The 18775-nt window shown below is 44.2% G+C and overlaps 1 protein-coding gene across 1 annotated transcript in view; it reads right to left on the bottom strand.

The window, feature by feature from the left end:
- LOC141784015 (latent-transforming growth factor beta-binding protein 2-like) overlaps window positions 1–18775 on the bottom strand; it is an 88271-nt gene that overhangs the window by 23229 nt on the left and 46267 nt on the right. The window contains exons 9-19 of the mRNA XM_074661702.1: window positions 14560–14634; window positions 8811–8933; window positions 8560–8724; window positions 6844–7152; window positions 4990–5009; window positions 4704–4740; window positions 4174–4248; window positions 2934–3059; window positions 2323–2451; window positions 2001–2120; window positions 1580–1699 (exon numbers count right to left, since the gene is read on the bottom strand). Of these exons, the coding sequence (XP_074517803.1) occupies window positions 1580–1699; window positions 2001–2120; window positions 2323–2451; window positions 2934–3059; window positions 4174–4248; window positions 4704–4740; window positions 4990–5009; window positions 6844–7152; window positions 8560–8724; window positions 8811–8933; window positions 14560–14634 (1299 nt within the window). The remainder of the gene's footprint in view (window positions 1–1579; window positions 1700–2000; window positions 2121–2322; window positions 2452–2933; window positions 3060–4173; window positions 4249–4703; window positions 4741–4989; window positions 5010–6843; window positions 7153–8559; window positions 8725–8810; window positions 8934–14559; window positions 14635–18775) is intronic.

Below are 18775 nucleotides of genomic sequence, written 5' to 3'. Positions count from 1 at the left end.
CATCCGGCATCTCTCAGGCCTCCGCGATAAGCTCTGACAGGGGAATGGAGCTGTTTTCTCTATCACACCAGCAATTAGGCTTATCCACGATTCGGCCAATTGGGCCCAAACCACTGCGCTACCGTCAATTGACTGAGGCAAACACTGGAAATCCGGCGCTCCGGTTTTATATGACTCTCACAGCGGCAGACGTATACTGTGGGCCTGTTAGCGCTGCCTGGGTGGATGTTCAGAGTTAAAATATTTACCTCCAACGTCATACCTCATTTACAGGGTTCCTCTTCAGTTGCTATTTATACACCACCAGATTTACACAGAATGAATAACATTAGTGGACTCACAAACAGAAAGTAGCTGAAGTGGTGTTTTCTTTGGAGGCAAGAACATCACGAAGCTTTAAACAAGGGCATGGGTCGTCCGACTCGCTGAGAAATCGATTAAAAAGAACTCCAAATTACCACCTAAGTTAATTTCCACATTTTCCATCCTCATTCTGTCTTTCAGCTTTTTCACATTTCTGGAATACTCACTCCAGGAGCTTAGGTTTCCAAACAAATTAGAGGGGGTGCAAGGTCACAGAGAGGGGATGTGGTAAGTAAAACCAGTCGGGCTCTTATGTAACAGGGCCACTTTCAGGTTGGGAGCGTGCTGGCTTAAACATAACACACACCAAATGGAGTTTGTTGGCCATTTGTGTATTCAAATCTAATAACCCGCAGTAAGAGTTTTACAGCGCACCGCAGACAAAACTATGGGTGAATGAGAGAATTTATTTGCGTGTCGGGACCTCTTCGCAGTGGGGAATTGACCCCTTGACCTTCTCATACATCTCCTGTGACTGCTCGGTCCTCTCACCTAGCCCAGCAGCGGTAATAAAGCCTCCGCTGGGCCCAACAGTTCAGTGGCCAGAGCTCTCCAACAATAATATGCTGTTTGTTCAAGGCTGTGGCCAAGAGAAAATATTTGGACTCCCCCAAATTGAAATATTATAAACAATCTTTTTACGGGGGCCAGTGATATCAAAAGATCAGCAATAACACGGTGAATGTGTTTAAACAATATTGGGGATATGCAGAGGCTGCTGGGTGGAGGAGTTGACGTATCATATGTGGAAACGCTGAATGGGGAGAGAGGGTGGAGGGTTGTGTTCGGCCGCCACAATATAGCCATCATCACTGTGGTTTTGGGCTGTCGTGTGGGCCCAGTAGAGGTCCACACTTAACATAAAAAATCTAATATAAAGTCTTTTGAAGCATGAAATACAATCTATTTTATATAAATTTCATGCACATCAGCAGTCAGAGTGACCCTTTGAGCAAAAAGCCGCAATTCACTGAAACTGTACTGCATCATAAGCTGTCAGCAAGTCATTAACGGCACGGCTTGTTGCCATGTTTTTTTTTGGTGATGCCAACTGGGAGCAGCGGCTTTTGTCTACGTAAAGGTTACCTAATACAGGAAGCTTTTACAGTGTAAGAGGGAAACCCAGCTTCTTTCCACGCAGCGGTCGGAAACACCCTGAGGAGTTTGGGTAGCGGTGGTAATGCTGCTGCTATGACGGGGTGTGGGGTTGCCTTACCCACACATCTTTCATCCACAGGCCTGAACCCCGGGCCGCAGGCCTGGCACTGGAAAGAGCCGAGAGTGTTGACGCAGACACCGTTGGGACAGGAGCTGGGATCTCTGCACTCATCTATATCTGCTCGGGGAGAAGGCGGGACACGAAAATAATCATTTGAATTAGTTGTTACTAAAACAATATGCGCATGCATGGAAGAAAGGGGAGTGTGAGGTCACAAATGCTAATATATACAAACACACAAGCCCTCTGTCACGAACTGAGCATAGTTTTCTTCCTGGCTTCGATTAGAGGAAAATACATGTGTTTTGTTAGCGGGCTACACATTAACTCATGGCAGCAAACAAATAGGTCTGGCTAGGATTGTGCTGTTATGTGAACTTTACGTGTGCGTAGGCGCTTGTGTGTGCGTGCATGTCACCTTCGCATTGGCCTCTCCAGGACTTGGCGTAGCCATTGTTGCATTCACAGGTGTAAGATCCTTCTGTGTTGACGCATTCGCCGTTCTGGCACTTGTTGGGCATGCTGCACTCATTTATGTCTGCCAGGTTGAATGAAGACCAAGGAAAAAGGAAAAGAAAGTGACTATTGTGTTCCACGGCATTAATTAGGGCAGGATGCGTTTTAAATGAACAGCGCTGACAGACAAGGACTTGAGAGTCAGAAAGCTAACAGCCGCATGTGGTGGCTTTCATCCATTGGAAACATTATGTCTCCTGCTGTCATTTTGGGCTGTGTCTCACCTTGACAGAACTTCCTGTTCTGGGTGATCACCTGGCTGTAGCCGCTGTGGCACTGACAGGTATAGGAGCCGTAGCTGTTTATACAGCGGCCCTTCCCTTCACACGGGTCCTCGTCACACTCGTTCACATCTGCGATGGGAGACGGAGAAAGAAAGTAAAAGCAGAGGACAGAGAAGGTGAGTACGAAAGATCGAATACGACATTACATTGCAGTTCCAGACTGTACACTTTCCAAGCCCTGACTTTGGAGCTCCTCTGCTGCGCAGGCATTCCTCAGTGATGGGCCCGAGCCCAGCCGAGTAGAGCGGAGGCCGCGGCCAAGGCCTTCATCGTGAGGTAAGGGATCACAGCCCCGTGGCAGCTCTTTGGACGGCCTGTACGCTGTTGTCAGGCATCACGGAACAGGTCAACATAAACAAACGGATCCCTTTCATTTTTTGGCTCGCTTCATTTCTCAAGGCTTCTGTGCCGTGTAATGTTTGGTGTTGAGGACTTGCTCGCACAGAGACGATGACAGGCAGAGCCGCTGGAGCCTCTGGTGTCAGCATATGTGGGTGTTTGAGTGTCCCACCGTTACCCCCGTCTATCTCCCTTTTCCCATCAATGCTTACCAATGCAGTTGGTCTGCAATGCGCTGAGCTTGAATCCTGGCTCGCAGTGGCAGGTGTAGCCAGTCTGCACGGGAATACATTTCCCACGTCCACATATGGCCGGGGTGGAGGCACACTTGTCGATACCTAGGAAAAGCCACAGAGATGTGCACAGTCATAACTCAGAAGGCAGACGAGAATATCTTTGACCGAGGGTTACGTAACGTTACAGACACTGCATTCCACGAACACATGTTGTTTTCCATGAGAACCCTTCTTGCTGTTTTATAGGTGAGGTCTTGGATGAGAGAACAGGTTTTACAGCACTGTAGCGGTCTAACAGGTGGTATGGAGCTCTTACTAAGGGGTCGGAGAGAAGCAGGTCATGCACATTAGAGCCTGACATTAGTGTTGTTCTTGTCTTTTTCTGTCCAAATGGGCTGTGATAAAAACAGACAGTGAACTGTGTCTGGTTAAGGAGGGGAAACCTCACTACAGTATCTATAGGATTGCTGTAAATGATCCTCCCTATCACTCTTCCTCTCACTCTCTCTGTCACCAAAACACACACTTTAACCCTGTTGTCCGCTCTTCCTCCCCTCCAATTTTCATAAATCTGGCCTGTGTCAGCTCAGGTTAGCTTCCCCTTCCAAGAGGCACACTCAGTCTTGGTTTCTCGCCCTCTATGCAGCACGGCATCTTCAAGGCAAATTGGCTCTGAGAAAAGGGGTCAGATAAAAGCATAATACAAGCTCTTCTCAACTTAACCCTGGGAAAGCCTGATAAAATATCTTATGAGATGTGCTGCTGTCTGCCAACGGTTGACTGAGAGTATACAAAATTAAGAGTTAAGCTCTGTGCAGCTCTTGTGCTGGTTGTCCTACATCTCCATACCCACCTGTCAATTAGGCACTGGTGATTTTAGATCCAGTGTTTCCAGAGAGCCCGGTGTTTAAGGGCACTTTCAGACCCCAATATTTAGTCTGTTTTAACCAAACTCTGGTGCGGTTTGTTTGGGAAGTTGTGAACGCAGCAATCATGCGGACCAAAACAACCGGTCCGAGACCACTCTGCTCCTTTGTACACGCCCCTCAGCAAATTAATTGTTATATTTGGTCCACTTTCATTTGTGCACTATGAAACCATAACAGTGTTAGAAGAAAAAGATCCAAAAGTATCCATTTCACTCTGATTCGGACTAGCCAAACGGATTATGGCTTGTGAAAGCGCCCTAAAACGTGTATTGTAATGTATGTTTTACCTGTGGCCGAGTCGGTGAGGGTTGTCTCCTCTGAATCTGGCCTCAGGTTGATGATGGAGGAGTCTGGAGAAGTCTCTGTGAGGAGGGATCGAGACTGGGTTGAGTGCAAACACAGCGAACCACTAACACTGTGACACATAGTAAATCCTCATTCTCTCTACAAGCTAAACGAGACACTGCTTGTTTTCCCAACCACTACTGCCTCAGCTGCCACTCACTGGGCAGCTATATAAAATGATCTACTCTTTCCTCCCGGGATAAAAACAGTACAACAACCCAAATAAATCAAGTGGACTCATTGAATGTAGTCAAAAGTCAGACGTTAATGTCAATGTTTTCGCTGGCGTGAGGGCAGCGCAGGATTGAGACTGCCACCGGAGTGAGCAATTTATAGAGGACACATCACGTGTGTGTGCGTGACTGAAAATTGGCCCGTGAGCTTCAAGATGCTAAATCAGCGCTGAGGCGCTTGTTGACAGTGAGCCAGTAGTGTTGTATGATCTGTATGAGTGAAGCCAAGAGACAAATACCTGGATATTTCAGTGGTGAGTCAGTCACAACAGCTGGCTAGAAAACAAGCAAATAATACACGTCAAAGATTTTGGTCACATTTCATCCCCATATTCTTGATCATGGAGTGTTTCTGCTTTTGTCGTCGCATTCTGCGCTAATTAGGTGTGTGCATCTACCAAAATGTGGTCTGAATAACTTATATAATCATAGCAAACCCTCCGGCTGAGATAGCTAGAGCATATCGCTCTAAGATAAACATTTCAAAAGTATGTGCCAAGAGGTTGACAGGGAGGGAGAACTCACCGGGATCAGAATTTCCACATCTGCCACGAGACGGAGAGAAGAGGAAAAGTTTATCAGTAGCAAAAAGTTGACATTCTGTTCGCATTAACAAGTAACACAACTGACCACAAGCAACATACACAACAGCTCATGTTCTCTTCAGGCACCTGACTCGCAGGCAGCTTTGGAGGTCTTTATTTCTAATAAAGCAAAGCTTACGGCACATTTCTCCTCTAAGCCAGACAGAGAAAAGTTGTATCAGAAAAGTAGAGCAGACTACCGGCCAAGGAAAAATGCAAAGAGACAAGGAAATAGATATCTCTGATAATGAAGACAAAAATCCCTAAATATTTACAGAATTGTCTCCTCATATAAATCAAAATGTCACAGCTTTGCCAATAAAGTATCTCACGAGCATTAAATCAGGAAGATACATTTACAGAAAATCCAGAGGATTTAGATGTATGGCCAATGTGGATTACTTGTGTGCATTTCTGTGATGCTCAGAGGGGTTTCACTTTGATGGATGGGGCACATGAGTGCTACTTCGTATATGTTCGAGGTTGGATTAAGCATTTATTTATTTATGGAGATGAAAACATCCTGTTGATGTTTGAATTCTCATAAAAAAGCTAATCCATTTACATCCTGTAGAGAATAAAATCCTATTATGTATCACTCAGCTGCCTTGAATTGTTGGGTTGTGGTAAAAGTGAATACCAGGTTTGGATAACTCCCAAGGTCTAAGTGCGTAATAAGTACAGATTAGGACTGTTAAAGTTAATGCGATTAACGAAAATACTTTTTAACGGCACTAATTTCTTTAACACATAAACGCAACTTGCGATTTTTAAGTTGTAGCTAGAATGAAGATACTGGCATCATGTGAATCTAGAAAACCTAATCAATTGGTACCAATGGCTAAATAACGCTCCGAACTTACGCAAGTCTTACGAGTTTCCCTTTTACAGACATATACTTTTACAGACATACACTCACCGGCCACTTTATTAGGCACACCTGTTCAATTGCTTGTTAACACAAATAGCTAATCAGCCAATCACATGGCAGCAACTCAATGCATTAAGGCATCTAGACGTGGTGAAGACGACTTGCTGAAGTTCAAACCGAGCATCAGAATGGGGAAGAAAGGGGATTTAAGTGACTTTGAACGTGGCATGGTTGTTGGTGCCAGACGGGCTGGTCTGAATATTTCAAAAACTGCTGATCTACTGGGATTTTCACGCACAACCATCTCTAGGGTTTACAGAGAATGGTCCGAAAAAGAGAAAATATCCAGTGAGCGGCAGTTGTGTGGACGGAAATGCCTTGTTGATGTCAGAGGTCAGAGGAGAATGGGCAGAGTGGTTCGAGATGATAGAAAGGCAACAGTAACTCAAATAACCACTCGTTACAACCAAGGTATGCAGAATACCATCTCTGAACGCACAACAGGTCGAACCTTGAAGCAGATGGGCTACAGCAGCAGAAGACCACCCGGTACTAGCAAGGTGTACCTAATAAAGTGGCCGGTGAGTGTATATATACTGTATATATATACAGTATACGTCATAGTCAAGCCAACACACTGATAGCTGCTGTTGCCTGTGATTTCCAGTAATAAATATATACATATGCTTACATAAAGCAAGCATATTTGCCCACTCCCATGTTGATAACAGTGTTTAATACTTGTATAAGTAATCTCCCTGTAAGGTACATTTTGAGCAGATAATAAATGTGCGATTATTCACAGCCCTAGTACTGAACATTCAGCAGCAGCCACTATTCATCTCTTTACCATTCAGACTTAACATTTACCAACCTTAAAGTCAGCTTGGCAGAGATTTAATGTACCAAACATTTTATCCTCACCTTCCGGCTGTTTAGGTGTCTCCTCGTCTGGGTGAGAGGGATGGCTGCTGTGTGGAGTCAGAGGGTACCGTGCTTGTGGCGTCTCAGGGTACTCGGGGTATTGGGGTACGTGTGGCGTCTGTGGGTATCTGGGGTATTGTGGCACCCAGGGCTCGGAGGATGGAGGCTGAGGGAAAGTGGGGCTCTGCTCCTCCCACGACACTCCGGTGCTCTGAAGATCATCTTCCTCCAGCTGCCTGAGAGAAATCTGCACGTCGGAGCGCGAGTAGGTGTATCCATGACCAGCTGGGCAGATCTCCTTGAAATGGTCTGCAGGGTAGGAAACACATAGCAGCAAAACAATGAGCCAGAGTGTAACTGTGGCTCATATTTCTGTCTGATACTCAGAGCAATACCATAAGCCATCCGTGTAATACTGTTATCTTGAGCATGCTGTGCTTTGCTGTGTGTTGTGTGAACGGGGGGGTCGGGTTTCGGCTCTCGCCGCAGAACTAGCTATCTGGCAGGCCGGTGACAGCTGTCACAGAGGGCTACCAGCGAGGGGGATTTGGAAAGATTGGGGGGGATATCTGCACAGTCAAACAGACACAGCCATGCCAGTGGGGGAAGTAGAGGATCATGTAATACTGACTGACCTTTGAACTCTTTGGTGTAAAAGCATGTGAGTGAGAGGCTAATGGAGGATTGGCTGACTGGATAAAAAGGGAGGGAGACTGCACCTCTTTGTGTCGGAGCCCAACAAACCTCAGCGATGGTGAATCCATTACAAGTGAGAAGCACCGTGTCCCCTACCTGACCTGAAACCAGCAACTCTACGCCAAAAAGAGTCTGGAATAGAGATATGAGTAATGACAGATATGTGGTCGCTGTAAACGCAGGAAACGTGGATATGATAGGCTACTGAATGATGAATTTAAAGTGGTGGGAAATGGGGCTATATATGATGAGGAGCCACATCAGAGGAACTGCAGTAAATGTGGAATGATAGTCAACGGGCTCCTGTTACCGAATCACAAGTAATGGGCCTGGCTGCTTGGTTCAGAACATGGCTCTAACAGCTTGTCAGGCCATACAAAAGCCAGCGTCCCAAAAAATCAGAGGCTGTGTGTCTGTGTACTGTGTCAGTCCAGGCTGAGCAGCACCATGGAGGTCTGTGATATCTGATCTATGACAATCCCCATGAATTACAGGCCAGTACAGACACTCCATAAAACCAGCCTGTTTCTCTCAGAGACTTTGAAGATTAGATCGCAATGGAAAAAAAAAAGATGACAACTACTTCCCATGTTTCACTTGGCCAAGCTGTTTATTTCTGCTGTGAAGCTTTGCCGGTCTATTAGCGGGGTTTCTCTCTGAGGGTTGGAGTGATAACACAAGACGGACTCCCACTATTATGCAGCCTCTAAAATATGAAAAACTGTTATGTTTTTCCACTCCGAACACATTTGGTTATTTTGAGCTGCTTTACAAGCCTGGCAAAGAGCAGAATGGTGACTGAGTGGTAAATACCATTGCCTTCGCAAGCACTTGCATAAGATTACATGTGACATTTCATATCTGCAAAAGTGTTTAACCCAGCAAATAGCAAGTACAGCAAAACCAGAAATGGAAGGTTTAGCTTGTAGATGGACGAGGACATAAGTATTAAACAGTGTAGTGTGTAGAGGAGAGTTGGGACACATGCAGCAGCAGTAGAGTAATTTTTGGTGGCTGTACCTGTTCCCGGTAAAGGACAGCGATCACACCCAGGGCCCCAGGCCTTGCCCACCCGGCTGCAGCAGCAGATCTGCTTGGTGATGTGTTGAGCAAGCGGCAGAGAGCATGTGCGTGCTGACACCGACCGGTAGCAGAACGCCCTCTGGTCAGACACAGCCTTGTCCGCTGGGGAGAAAAGTCGATGCGTCCTTTTTAATATTCCAATCCAATACATGAGAGAATGGCCGTAACTTATGTGTTGTGATACTTACAGACACAGTGGCTCCTGTCAGCGTCTAACATGAAGCCTTGTTTACACGTGCACCTGTAGCTTCCTCTGGTGTTGAGACATTCAGCGTTCTTACAGAGCCCGGGCAACAGGCACTCGTTGATGTCTGTGAAATATGCAGCACGTCAGTCATGGAGTATCTAGTCCATTCCCATTATGGAAATATCATGATGTCATGTTTTTCCCCTGACAAGATTTTTGTTTTGAACTTACGCTAAACCCCTGAACCAAACTCGGTGCAAGTATCGATAACAGACTTGGTGTACTGCATTTCACATTGAGTATACAGAGCCTTCATGCTTGCAGACCAGCAGAGATGATGTAAGGCTTTAGAAATCATTTACACCTTGAAAGGTGACAAAATATTGCAATAGATCATGTAGTCAAAACCACCAGCTGCTGGGAGGTGATGAGATATGGAAAATTTCAGGTTTCACAATAGTATGATGCAAGGAGGACTGATGACATGAGGGAAACATATCTAACTATTAAGCAAGGAATCTATGTCTGTCTGTCTGTATGTGGGTTAATGTCCTTTGCATATCTCGAGAACCATTCATCCGATCTACTTCACACTTGGTGGGTGTATTGCTGAGGACCCAAGGATGTGCAGTGTCGAATTTAGTGTAATTTGGACACGCGGCACATTCAATATTAATAAAGTTTGAATAAACAAGCAAACAGTGGGGCTTCAGGGCTCTGCAGACGGGTTCCTTTACAGGCAGCGGCTTTACAGTTCACTTTTGCTGCTGGATGCGGGATACATTACATGGATGCTGGGTAACTAACGTCACTTCCCTGGAGTCAAGATGAGTGACCGCCAACTTGAAGCAGAATGGAACCGCAGTGCATTTCACCGGTGTGACAGTGAGTAACCGCGACTTGGGTGTGTTCCCCCGTTAGAGTGTTTTTCCCAAGTGTATGACTAATAATGTTACCGCCAGCAAAATACCCCCGCTAACTAAATCCATTCTCTACTTTATAACCGCAGCGGTAATGTCAAAGCAGACGACTTATACGGCTATTTGGAAATGAGCTCCACCAAGTGTATTTCACCGATGTTTCTGACAGTGAGTAACCGCGACCCGGGTGTGTTTTTTCCTGTTAACCAGAGTGTATTTCACCGGTGTTTCTGACCATGAGTAGCAACGACTTGAGTCTGTGACACAACTATGTCATGGCAGGTGTATTGCTCAGGACCCAAGGAAGCTAAGTGCCGAGTGTGAAGTTGTTTGTATGAGCGGTTCTCAAGAAAGCTGCAAGCAGCCACACCAAAGGCCAAGCATTCGTCCCGTTCTGAACAGGCATGTTTTGAACGGGCACTGCACTAGTATAACAAATTTGATCACTGTAAAGCAGAACACCCTTCTGACTGCAAGATATAATAAACTCTCAGGGCTGTGGCGACCTTGGCTTTGAAATCTGGACAGTCACACATGGGAAATAGAAGAATGTTTTAGATTATCATCTACCTCAGCATCTTTCCTTCACACTGTCCAATAAGGTCACAGCATCCTTTGCCTACGTCAATGAGCGTAAGTCTGAAAGAGGTTTTTCCCTCTCCGTCTGGCCTGAACCATGTGCTGGAGTCTTACAGTGGCCAGTGGAGTTTGCTTATTGCTCCAACAGCGCCTGAGTCACTAAGCCAAATGGAGGCAAACAAGCCAGTTAATGTGCCAGCCAGGAGCATAGGGGGACATATTTCAGGCGCTTAGTCATGCGATTGCGATCACACTGGGACCAGGCAAAGTTTGTTGTTCTATCGTGTTAAACAAAGAGTACATCATTAGGTCTTTCCCATTGCTTTGACGACTGCAACCCGACAGCCTGCCACCACAGATTTTCCCAATTCTAATTAATCTGCTCTTGTTTTGTTGTTTTGCTTCCTGCTGGAAAAAGTGAGTTTATAAGGGACTGAGGCTGATAAATACTGTGGACTGAAGCTAATCCAGAGAATGCCTCAATGTTCTTTTTGTTGTTTCCTCTTTTCTATCTCTGTTTTCCTTTGTTTTTCTATGTCCCTTAGGGAGAACTGGTTCTAAAGCTGAAGCTGGCCTTATAATGCCAAAGCCTCCAGCCTCTACAGTATGTTATGACAACGTAAACAAGTCTCTGTTAGCAAAGGCGACCTGTTTGGATGAGCAAGGATGAGGCACATACTGTGAAGACAATGAAGCAGACCACAGATGTCATGACTGCCTGTGCTCATAGACACGCTCTACAGAGCTAGGAATATTCTTGTACAGGTACTGTGGGAGCTCGGGTTTAGTTTAAGCAGCATGCTATCTGGTCAGAGTTCAGGTCAGTGTTGGGCTCAGCCTTCATCACATGGGGTCTTTAATCCATGGTTCGGTTGAGTCCCAGATTAGTGCTATTGTTACAGTCTGCTGGTGGGTTGATTGGGATTGAACTTGACTTCCATGACAACTTGTCAGAACCAGCACTAATCTCAACATCTATTTTGAATCTATGCTTGGTTGCTCTCGTTGACAAATAGTCCTTGTGTGTGTCCATCAGCAGCTTTTATCATGGTTTTTATTGTCTAATGATATATATTGATGACTGCAATACATCTGAGTAGTTTCCAAACTCTGCATAAAGTGTCAGCCAGTCTGCTGCGACCTTACTTGACCTTGGTCAGTCTTAGCTTCTGGAAAAACCAATACTCCCATAAACACCGGCAGAATTATCCCATAAAAGAAATTGGCAGCATTACTCTCTCAATATGTATTGGCTGTTATGGCTAAAGGGAGTACCTTATGACTACTTTGGAAGTCTCAAACCAGACATCACTTCTAGGGCCAGAAATGCATCCATTCAGAAACTGTGAACAGAGGGAATGCACATCCTCCAAATACAGCCAAAGAAGCCATTACTGGGAAAATCAAGTTTTCACAGGCAAATTCCTGCTGTATAACCTAATATATCCAGGACTCAACCTGTTGACCCGGGCAGTATTCAATATGAAAAATGTCATATGTCAGTGTTTTAAAATTGTCATTAGTTTTTATTAAGTTGCTCCAAAATGTCAAAAAAAGTTATGTAAGACTTCCATCATCTCTTCTTTGAAGTGCTGTGTGAGTAATATGACCTGCTCCCGGCAACGGTTTACCACCCACAAAAGAGACCGCATCTATGTGCGCCTTTCATCTAACAAGCACAGTTTCAAATGGCCAATTCAGCTGACCTAGTTTCTGTGAAGCAGCTTCTGAAGATAAGGAATCGTCTCTGAAGTCACAGAGCGGCTCATGGCGCTGATGGGGCATCTTATCATAGCGTGGTCGTCACTGAAGGGTCACGGGACTGCAAGCTGTAAATCGTGCCTATTACCGAATATGAGACAAGCTCTGGTCTGTTCCAATAAAAAACACTGCAAACAGCTCAGACTAGGAGCCCTGGTTTGGCAAGCTGGACGCCACCCTGATAATAATGACAAAACCCCAGAAAAAAGCAGGTTTTTGCCTCCTTGGCAGCTGCTGCGAGACCTGAAATTAGAAATAATTTTGGGGGGAATGGAGCAGCAGCTGAACGGGACTTTAACGCGCTCCAGTAAATATTGTGGGTAACTGTCAGCTTTGCTTTTTTGGGAACTCAAGAAATGAGCAACCGAAAGGGAGGAACATCTTGAAACAATCAACAAGAAAAGAAAAGCATGAATAATAGAAAGAGAAATTTCCACATGTGTAGTTGACACACTATTGGAAAAATTAGTGTGTCCCTGTCCACAGGTCTTTGTTTTTATTAAAAGATGTTTCCCAACTGAATCACTACCTGAAAACATCAATGGGCCCATGGTACTGTACTGTGAGGATCAGAAAACATGTTGAACTTGCTGAACCAGTGGACGAGGCCTGTTATAGTAGTCAAAGCTGTCCATTGGACCGTTATGTTGTTGCACTCCATAGGCTTCAGTAAGCAGTGCTCTTTGGATTATGACACCATTAATCAAGTCATTGGCACAGCTCAGGTGGACTGTCAGAAAAGCTGCATTTTGTTATTGAAAGTGTCAGCGTCAGTCGCAGTGTTCATAGATTAAGTAGCGCATTTTTCCTGTGTCTTTCAGCCGAGGGTTTATTTGTTCACGTCGACTAATTCCGGCGCTGTATACAAACACCAGCAACAAATATAAATAGTCTGAATTCCCTAGTGGAAGATTGTGTACAGAGTTGACACTGTGGGTGGTTTTAGCTTCATGGACTACCAACCAGATGACAACTAGACACCTCTGGGATGCTGCAATAGAGGAACATACAGCGTATGCTGAGGAAGTTTGTTTTTACATACAGATCTGCCAGTTTTACAGGTTTTCTTCTGGTGGCGTCAATAGGGAGGCTGGGCAACAAACGCGTCTGCAACTAAAGCTCTCCTCCAAATACTCAGGGAGCCACTTTTGCCATAATTGCAGCCTGCCGTACCATTCTCCACTCAGAACCCCAACGGCCAATTAAAACAACAGCCCCAGGTGCTTATTGGCTGCTGAACTCTGACCCTGGACCAAGGCTAATTGTAGTCTTGTCCTGGTTCCCATAAGGGCCAGACGTACAGCAAGGAATACTTTTATAGAGGTCCCCAGGGGTCCAGGTAAGCATGGAAACATATGGGCAGTAAGTTTTTTTTATCACATCCATGCCATTATATTTAATAATAGCTATGTTTTTGTTATGGGTAAGCTACCTATTAAAATGTGCAGTGGGTTAAATCATATGATAACATACAGAACATATTGCACTACATACACATGTTTCTAGTGCTGCAATGACAAACCGATTAATCGATTAGTTGTCAACTATTCAATTAATCGGCAACTATTTTGATAATTGATGAATCTGTTTGAGTAATATTATAAGAAATATAGTCAAAATTCTCAGATTTTTTAAATGTGAATATCTTTCTGGTTTCTTTACTCCTCTCTGACAGTAAACTGAATATCTTTGAGTTGCGGACAAAACAAGACATTTCAGAACGTCATCTTGGGCTGTGGGAGACACTGATTGAGATTTTTCACCATTTTATAACATTTTATAAACCAAACAACTTATCGAGAAAATCATCAACATATTAAAGCTTCAGTAGGAAGAAAGCTTTTGGCATCATTGGGCAAAGATTCCATAATAACCTTTCAGCATATTGTAATTCAAGTGCTGTGAGAGATAACTAGACTTCTGCACCTCCTCATGGCTCTGTTTTCAGGCTTTAAAGAAATCTAGCACGTGATGGGAGACTTTGGCCAATCACAGGTCATTTCAGAGAGAACGTTCCTATTGGCTGTGCTCCGGCCAGTGGGCGGCGCTTGGTATTTCCTCAACAGATCTCAACATGGCTTTCTCCTTTTACAGCTAAACAGTACACTACAAGATGTTTCTGAAAACATTTGAGGAGAGGAATAGGCATTACAGTAACAGAATATTGATTCATATTTGATCAGCGCTGCCTAGTTTGACCGTTTAATCGGAGTTTGCGTGTGATTGACAGCTGCTCAGCGACTGCAGGCTCCAGCTCGGCTCTGATTGGTTGTTTCCCTCAAGTCTGTGAAATCTTGCAGATGCCATTAGGAGCACCGGAGGACACAGAGGAACAAGATTTTTTTCCGATTACCTGTCTCATGTAATACTGTCCGGATATAGATATCGTTTTATAAAAATAACTTTTTTTAATCATATTTGCTCCATTTCTACCCACTGCAGCTTTAAATCAACAATGAAAATAATCGTTCAACATATTTTATAGCTTACCTTGACAGTGTGTGAGATTCATCCGTTTAAAACCTTTGGGACACTCCACTTGTCCGTTTGCAATCACTGCATAAGCTGCAAAGAGAAAGAGAAAGCACAGCTTTAGAGGGGCAAAAATGATCTTACATTGCCGAGCCTCTCTGTCACAAAGCATTGCATTCATCGCAGAGGGAGAAGAGGAGCTGGGCTTTAGGAGGGGACCATATAACTTACAGATGTGAGCATCTTGGCAAGAGGGAAAAAATGAGGGGACCCACAGCTGGGCCTCGTGGGACTCCAGAGTGAGTGTATGGAAATGGATCCCCGTCAACCACGTTTATAAGACAGCGCTGCCATCCATCCAGCAGAATGTAAGGATAACACTCGACGTCATTTATAATCATATTACCTATAACTCTCCTCAACCCCTGGGGACAGATGAAGGAAGTGCTTACATCATAAATATGTTGAGGAAGCCTACGTGACAGCCCTGACCTTTATCATCAACCGCAGTGCGGATCTACTTAAATAAGAGACTAATACTTTAACAGTGCACGCTAGGAAGGATGATAAATGTGCGGCTCATGGGAAGGTGATTGGCTCAGAACTTCTTCTTGCTTGTTTTGCCAAAGCAATGGAAATCATGTGGTGTGTGCTTCAGGTGTGTACATTAGAGGTTCACAGAAGTGCTGCAGTAAATAACCCAGTGTGGCCATAGTGACGGAGGCTTGAAAACATCATGTCATTACTCATTCGGCACGCAGTCGAGCCCAAGAATGCTCCATTAAATGTACAGAGAGGTCAATGTGACTATCACATGGCATGTGTTTGGGTGTGTGTATCTGTGTTTGACACAGAGAGAGAGGGTGTGTGTACGCGATTCTATAGGTTTCTAAACAGAGACATTATTAGTAGCAGATCTTTCCATGACATAAACTGAGATGTAGAATTGTGCTTCACATCGTGTTGAAAGGGGATGATCCAATCTCTGATTTTGGAGGGAAAAATGTGTTTGGGTGAGGAAAGCTCTAAGAATAACGACATACTTATTAGCATGAGGGAACTGTTTCTCACTGTTACAGCCTTTTCAGATTACAGTCACAAATCAAACAGCTTAAAGCAATGACGATAGAACTTTGTTTTACATTGCTTCCTAATCATGATAGCCGTGATTCTGTTTAGCGCATTAACACACTGGAAAAATGTTGTTTCTGCCAAGATTTCAAAAAAATATTTGGTGGCATAGGTACAGCAAAAGTTTGTTATGTCTTCGCTAGAGCGGGCTTTTCAAATTTCATCAACATTAATGGGCATTTTACACTTCCAAAATATGAAACTTGATGTTTATAAAGTCATTTCCAAAGACTGGGTCGGGACCCACAGGTGGGTCGCAGGACTTTCTTCCATAGTCTTTTATTAAACATTTATATCTGCAGTACACCTTTGAGCCACATGACGTAGCATGAATTTTCGTATTGTTCTGATAATTATATAACATTGAATCTAGTATGAAAGGCTAGTGTACATTCTGTTTGTTTTACTGATGAAAGGTAAAAAATGAGAGCCTGTTAACTCAGCCTTAATGTATTTATTTGGTCTAATTTATAAAGTATTTAGCATGTGTAGATGTTTTCAATAACACATGCATAAACTGAAGTTGTGATTGACGTCTCATGACTTATAGATAAGGCCTATTATGAATTGGGTCGCAATTGTTTGTCGTTTTTAAAAAGTGGGTCTCCAGAGAAAAAGTTTGGGAAACAACAATATATATATATATATAATGGTGGAATACAACTTTGCATTCATTTTTACTCGCATTATCATCCAATGAGAGTAAACGTAGAGAGAAATCATGACATCCAACATTTCCCACTCACAGATTACGGGAACAAATGACAGTGATGACAATCTTTGGATTCACATCGTGGCCAGAAAAAATAAGATATTACCAAGTACAGCACTGCTTTGAACTTGCTGCCACAGCGACGAAAGGTTGAAAACAGAGGTGACGCATGCAAGAAACTACTGTCACAGCCCTGCCAGCAAAGAAAACACATCTCTTCCCCTGGCAGAGAGCGCTGGGAACGGGACAAACGTTGCTTTATTCCAGAAAACCAGAATTTTGATATGCGTGACTGAAAGGGAGCTCTGGTCTGATGTAAATGGATTTCTGGATGTCTGAGTCCAGACCAGTGGGCCACCTAAGGGTCTGAGAAGTGAAGCCAATGCAGAAGTGCCTTAAACTAGCATTCTTTCTAACAGCCAGCAGGGGGCGACTCCTCTGGTTGCAAAAAGTAGTCTGATTGTATAGAAGTCTATGAGAAAATGAGCCTACTTCTCACTTGACATATTACCTCAGTAAACATTGTAAACATGAGTTTATGGTCTCAATCACTAGTTTCAAGTCTTCTTCAATACAGCATGATGTTCATTTAGTAAATTATGGTCCCATTTAGAGTCAAATAGACCATAAAGCAGGGGATGCTTTAGGGCGTGGCTACCTTGTGATTGACAGGTCGATACCACAGCGTTGTCCGGTCTGGGAGTTGTCCATGTTTTCGTCTTTTAACTTTAACCCTTTCACAGTGTGTTTTCGGTTTATGACCCTTAATTGTAACATTTTGGTCGCCTAAATATGTCTTATTCAGCGTTCAGTTGTACTTAGCTCCACCCTCTCATGTCCAAGATGGTGACGGACACAATGCCAAACTCGAGGCTTCAAAAAGACAGTCCACAAACCAGTGGGTGACGTCACGGTGACTATGTCCATTTCTTATATACAGTCCATGGACCAGACAAGATCACATCAGCCACCTTCGCCACCAGACATTAGAAGCAAACATACAATGAATCTGTGTTACTCCGCTATTTGTTTCAGAAGCTTCAGAGCTTTCAGAAGTTGAGGTTCCAAACCCAGTGGCCAGAAAAAAAGACTTTCAATACGTACTAGATACCAACACCGCAATCCTGTAAACATCTACCATCAATACACAACCCAGCAATCAGTCACGAGTTTGTGTCATTTTCCCAGGAGTGACTGGAATGCGTGCCACATGGAGGCTTTGGGAACGCGGTCTTGGAAGCTGCGTTATGTTTTGGTCCTGCTGCGACCCAGTGGACCAGGCAGGGTCAATGTACCTGAGGGTTGACAAAGCAGAAGTGGGTCAGCATGAAGGGGGCAACGGGGAAAAGGGGGGAACTGTGTCAAAGCGACGGCCCTGTTCCTGTCTGCCCACCTCCTCATCTTCCTCCGCACCCTCCTAATCCCCCTTTCAGAGTTTCTGAGTAATGAGCTGTTGTGGTAGGGCGGTGGGCACGCCCTCCTGCGGCGATGGGATCAGGGAAAGTCTGGCCTGAGTGACAGCAGGGCGCACATGCCAAGGGAAGCCCAGTGGGGGAGGTCCGGGTGTCTCAATAAAGCTTATTAGCAGGGAGGTGAGGACCTCTGCAGTCAGTAACAACTTCAACATGAGTCTGAGAGACAGCTCATGCCTGTCTTAAAATGGCCTGAGAGGAAAGACTGAGATGTTGTAAAGCTCTTTAAGACCTAATTATGTAAGAAGTACCACACAGACATTAAGCAGTGATGTAAAGTTGGCATGTCTCCAGCATATACCAGACACGTTTTATGGTATATGTTCGTAAAACTTTATTTGCACGTAGGATTTAATTTGGCTGATTATACTCAACATTTCCTTATTTGTGTCGTGGATCTAAAAATGCTTGTTATCAGAATTCAGTTCAGTGGATCTTTATTGGTCCCTCGGGGCAATTTGTTTGCAGTAAGGTTTAAAAACCAGCTGCTGAAACTTGCAAACAGCAGCCCTCCTAAATACAGTAAATACTGGTTGCCCTTTGTAGGATGCATTTACTATAAGAGACAGAGAGTCTTGGCTCAATAATGATTATTCAGGGCGTCCTTGTAAAAGAAAGCTTGATCTCAATGGCCTTCCCTGTTTAAGTAAAGGTTATAATGATAATACAATGTTAATTTAGTAATGTTAAGTCAAGGTTTGATAAACCACTGCAATCAGAGGCTTTGTGCGAAATCACACGCTATGCACTACATTCTCAATATATACACTATCGTTCAACATATTTTTGTGTGAATAAATAGTAGTATGTATCTTTACGGACGCACTGAGCAGTTATTTACGGCGTCACTTCCTCGTGAGAGCCTAGTTGCCGTTGGAGACGTGTAACTATGGTAACCCGTGCCAACCTCATGTGACCA

This window comes from Sebastes fasciatus, chromosome 15 (genome assembly GCF_043250625.1).
Source record: "Sebastes fasciatus isolate fSebFas1 chromosome 15, fSebFas1.pri, whole genome shotgun sequence".
NCBI classification, from domain to species: Eukaryota; Metazoa; Chordata; class Actinopteri; order Perciformes; family Sebastidae; genus Sebastes; species Sebastes fasciatus.
This window is presented reverse-complemented; position numbering and strand designations above follow the sequence as displayed.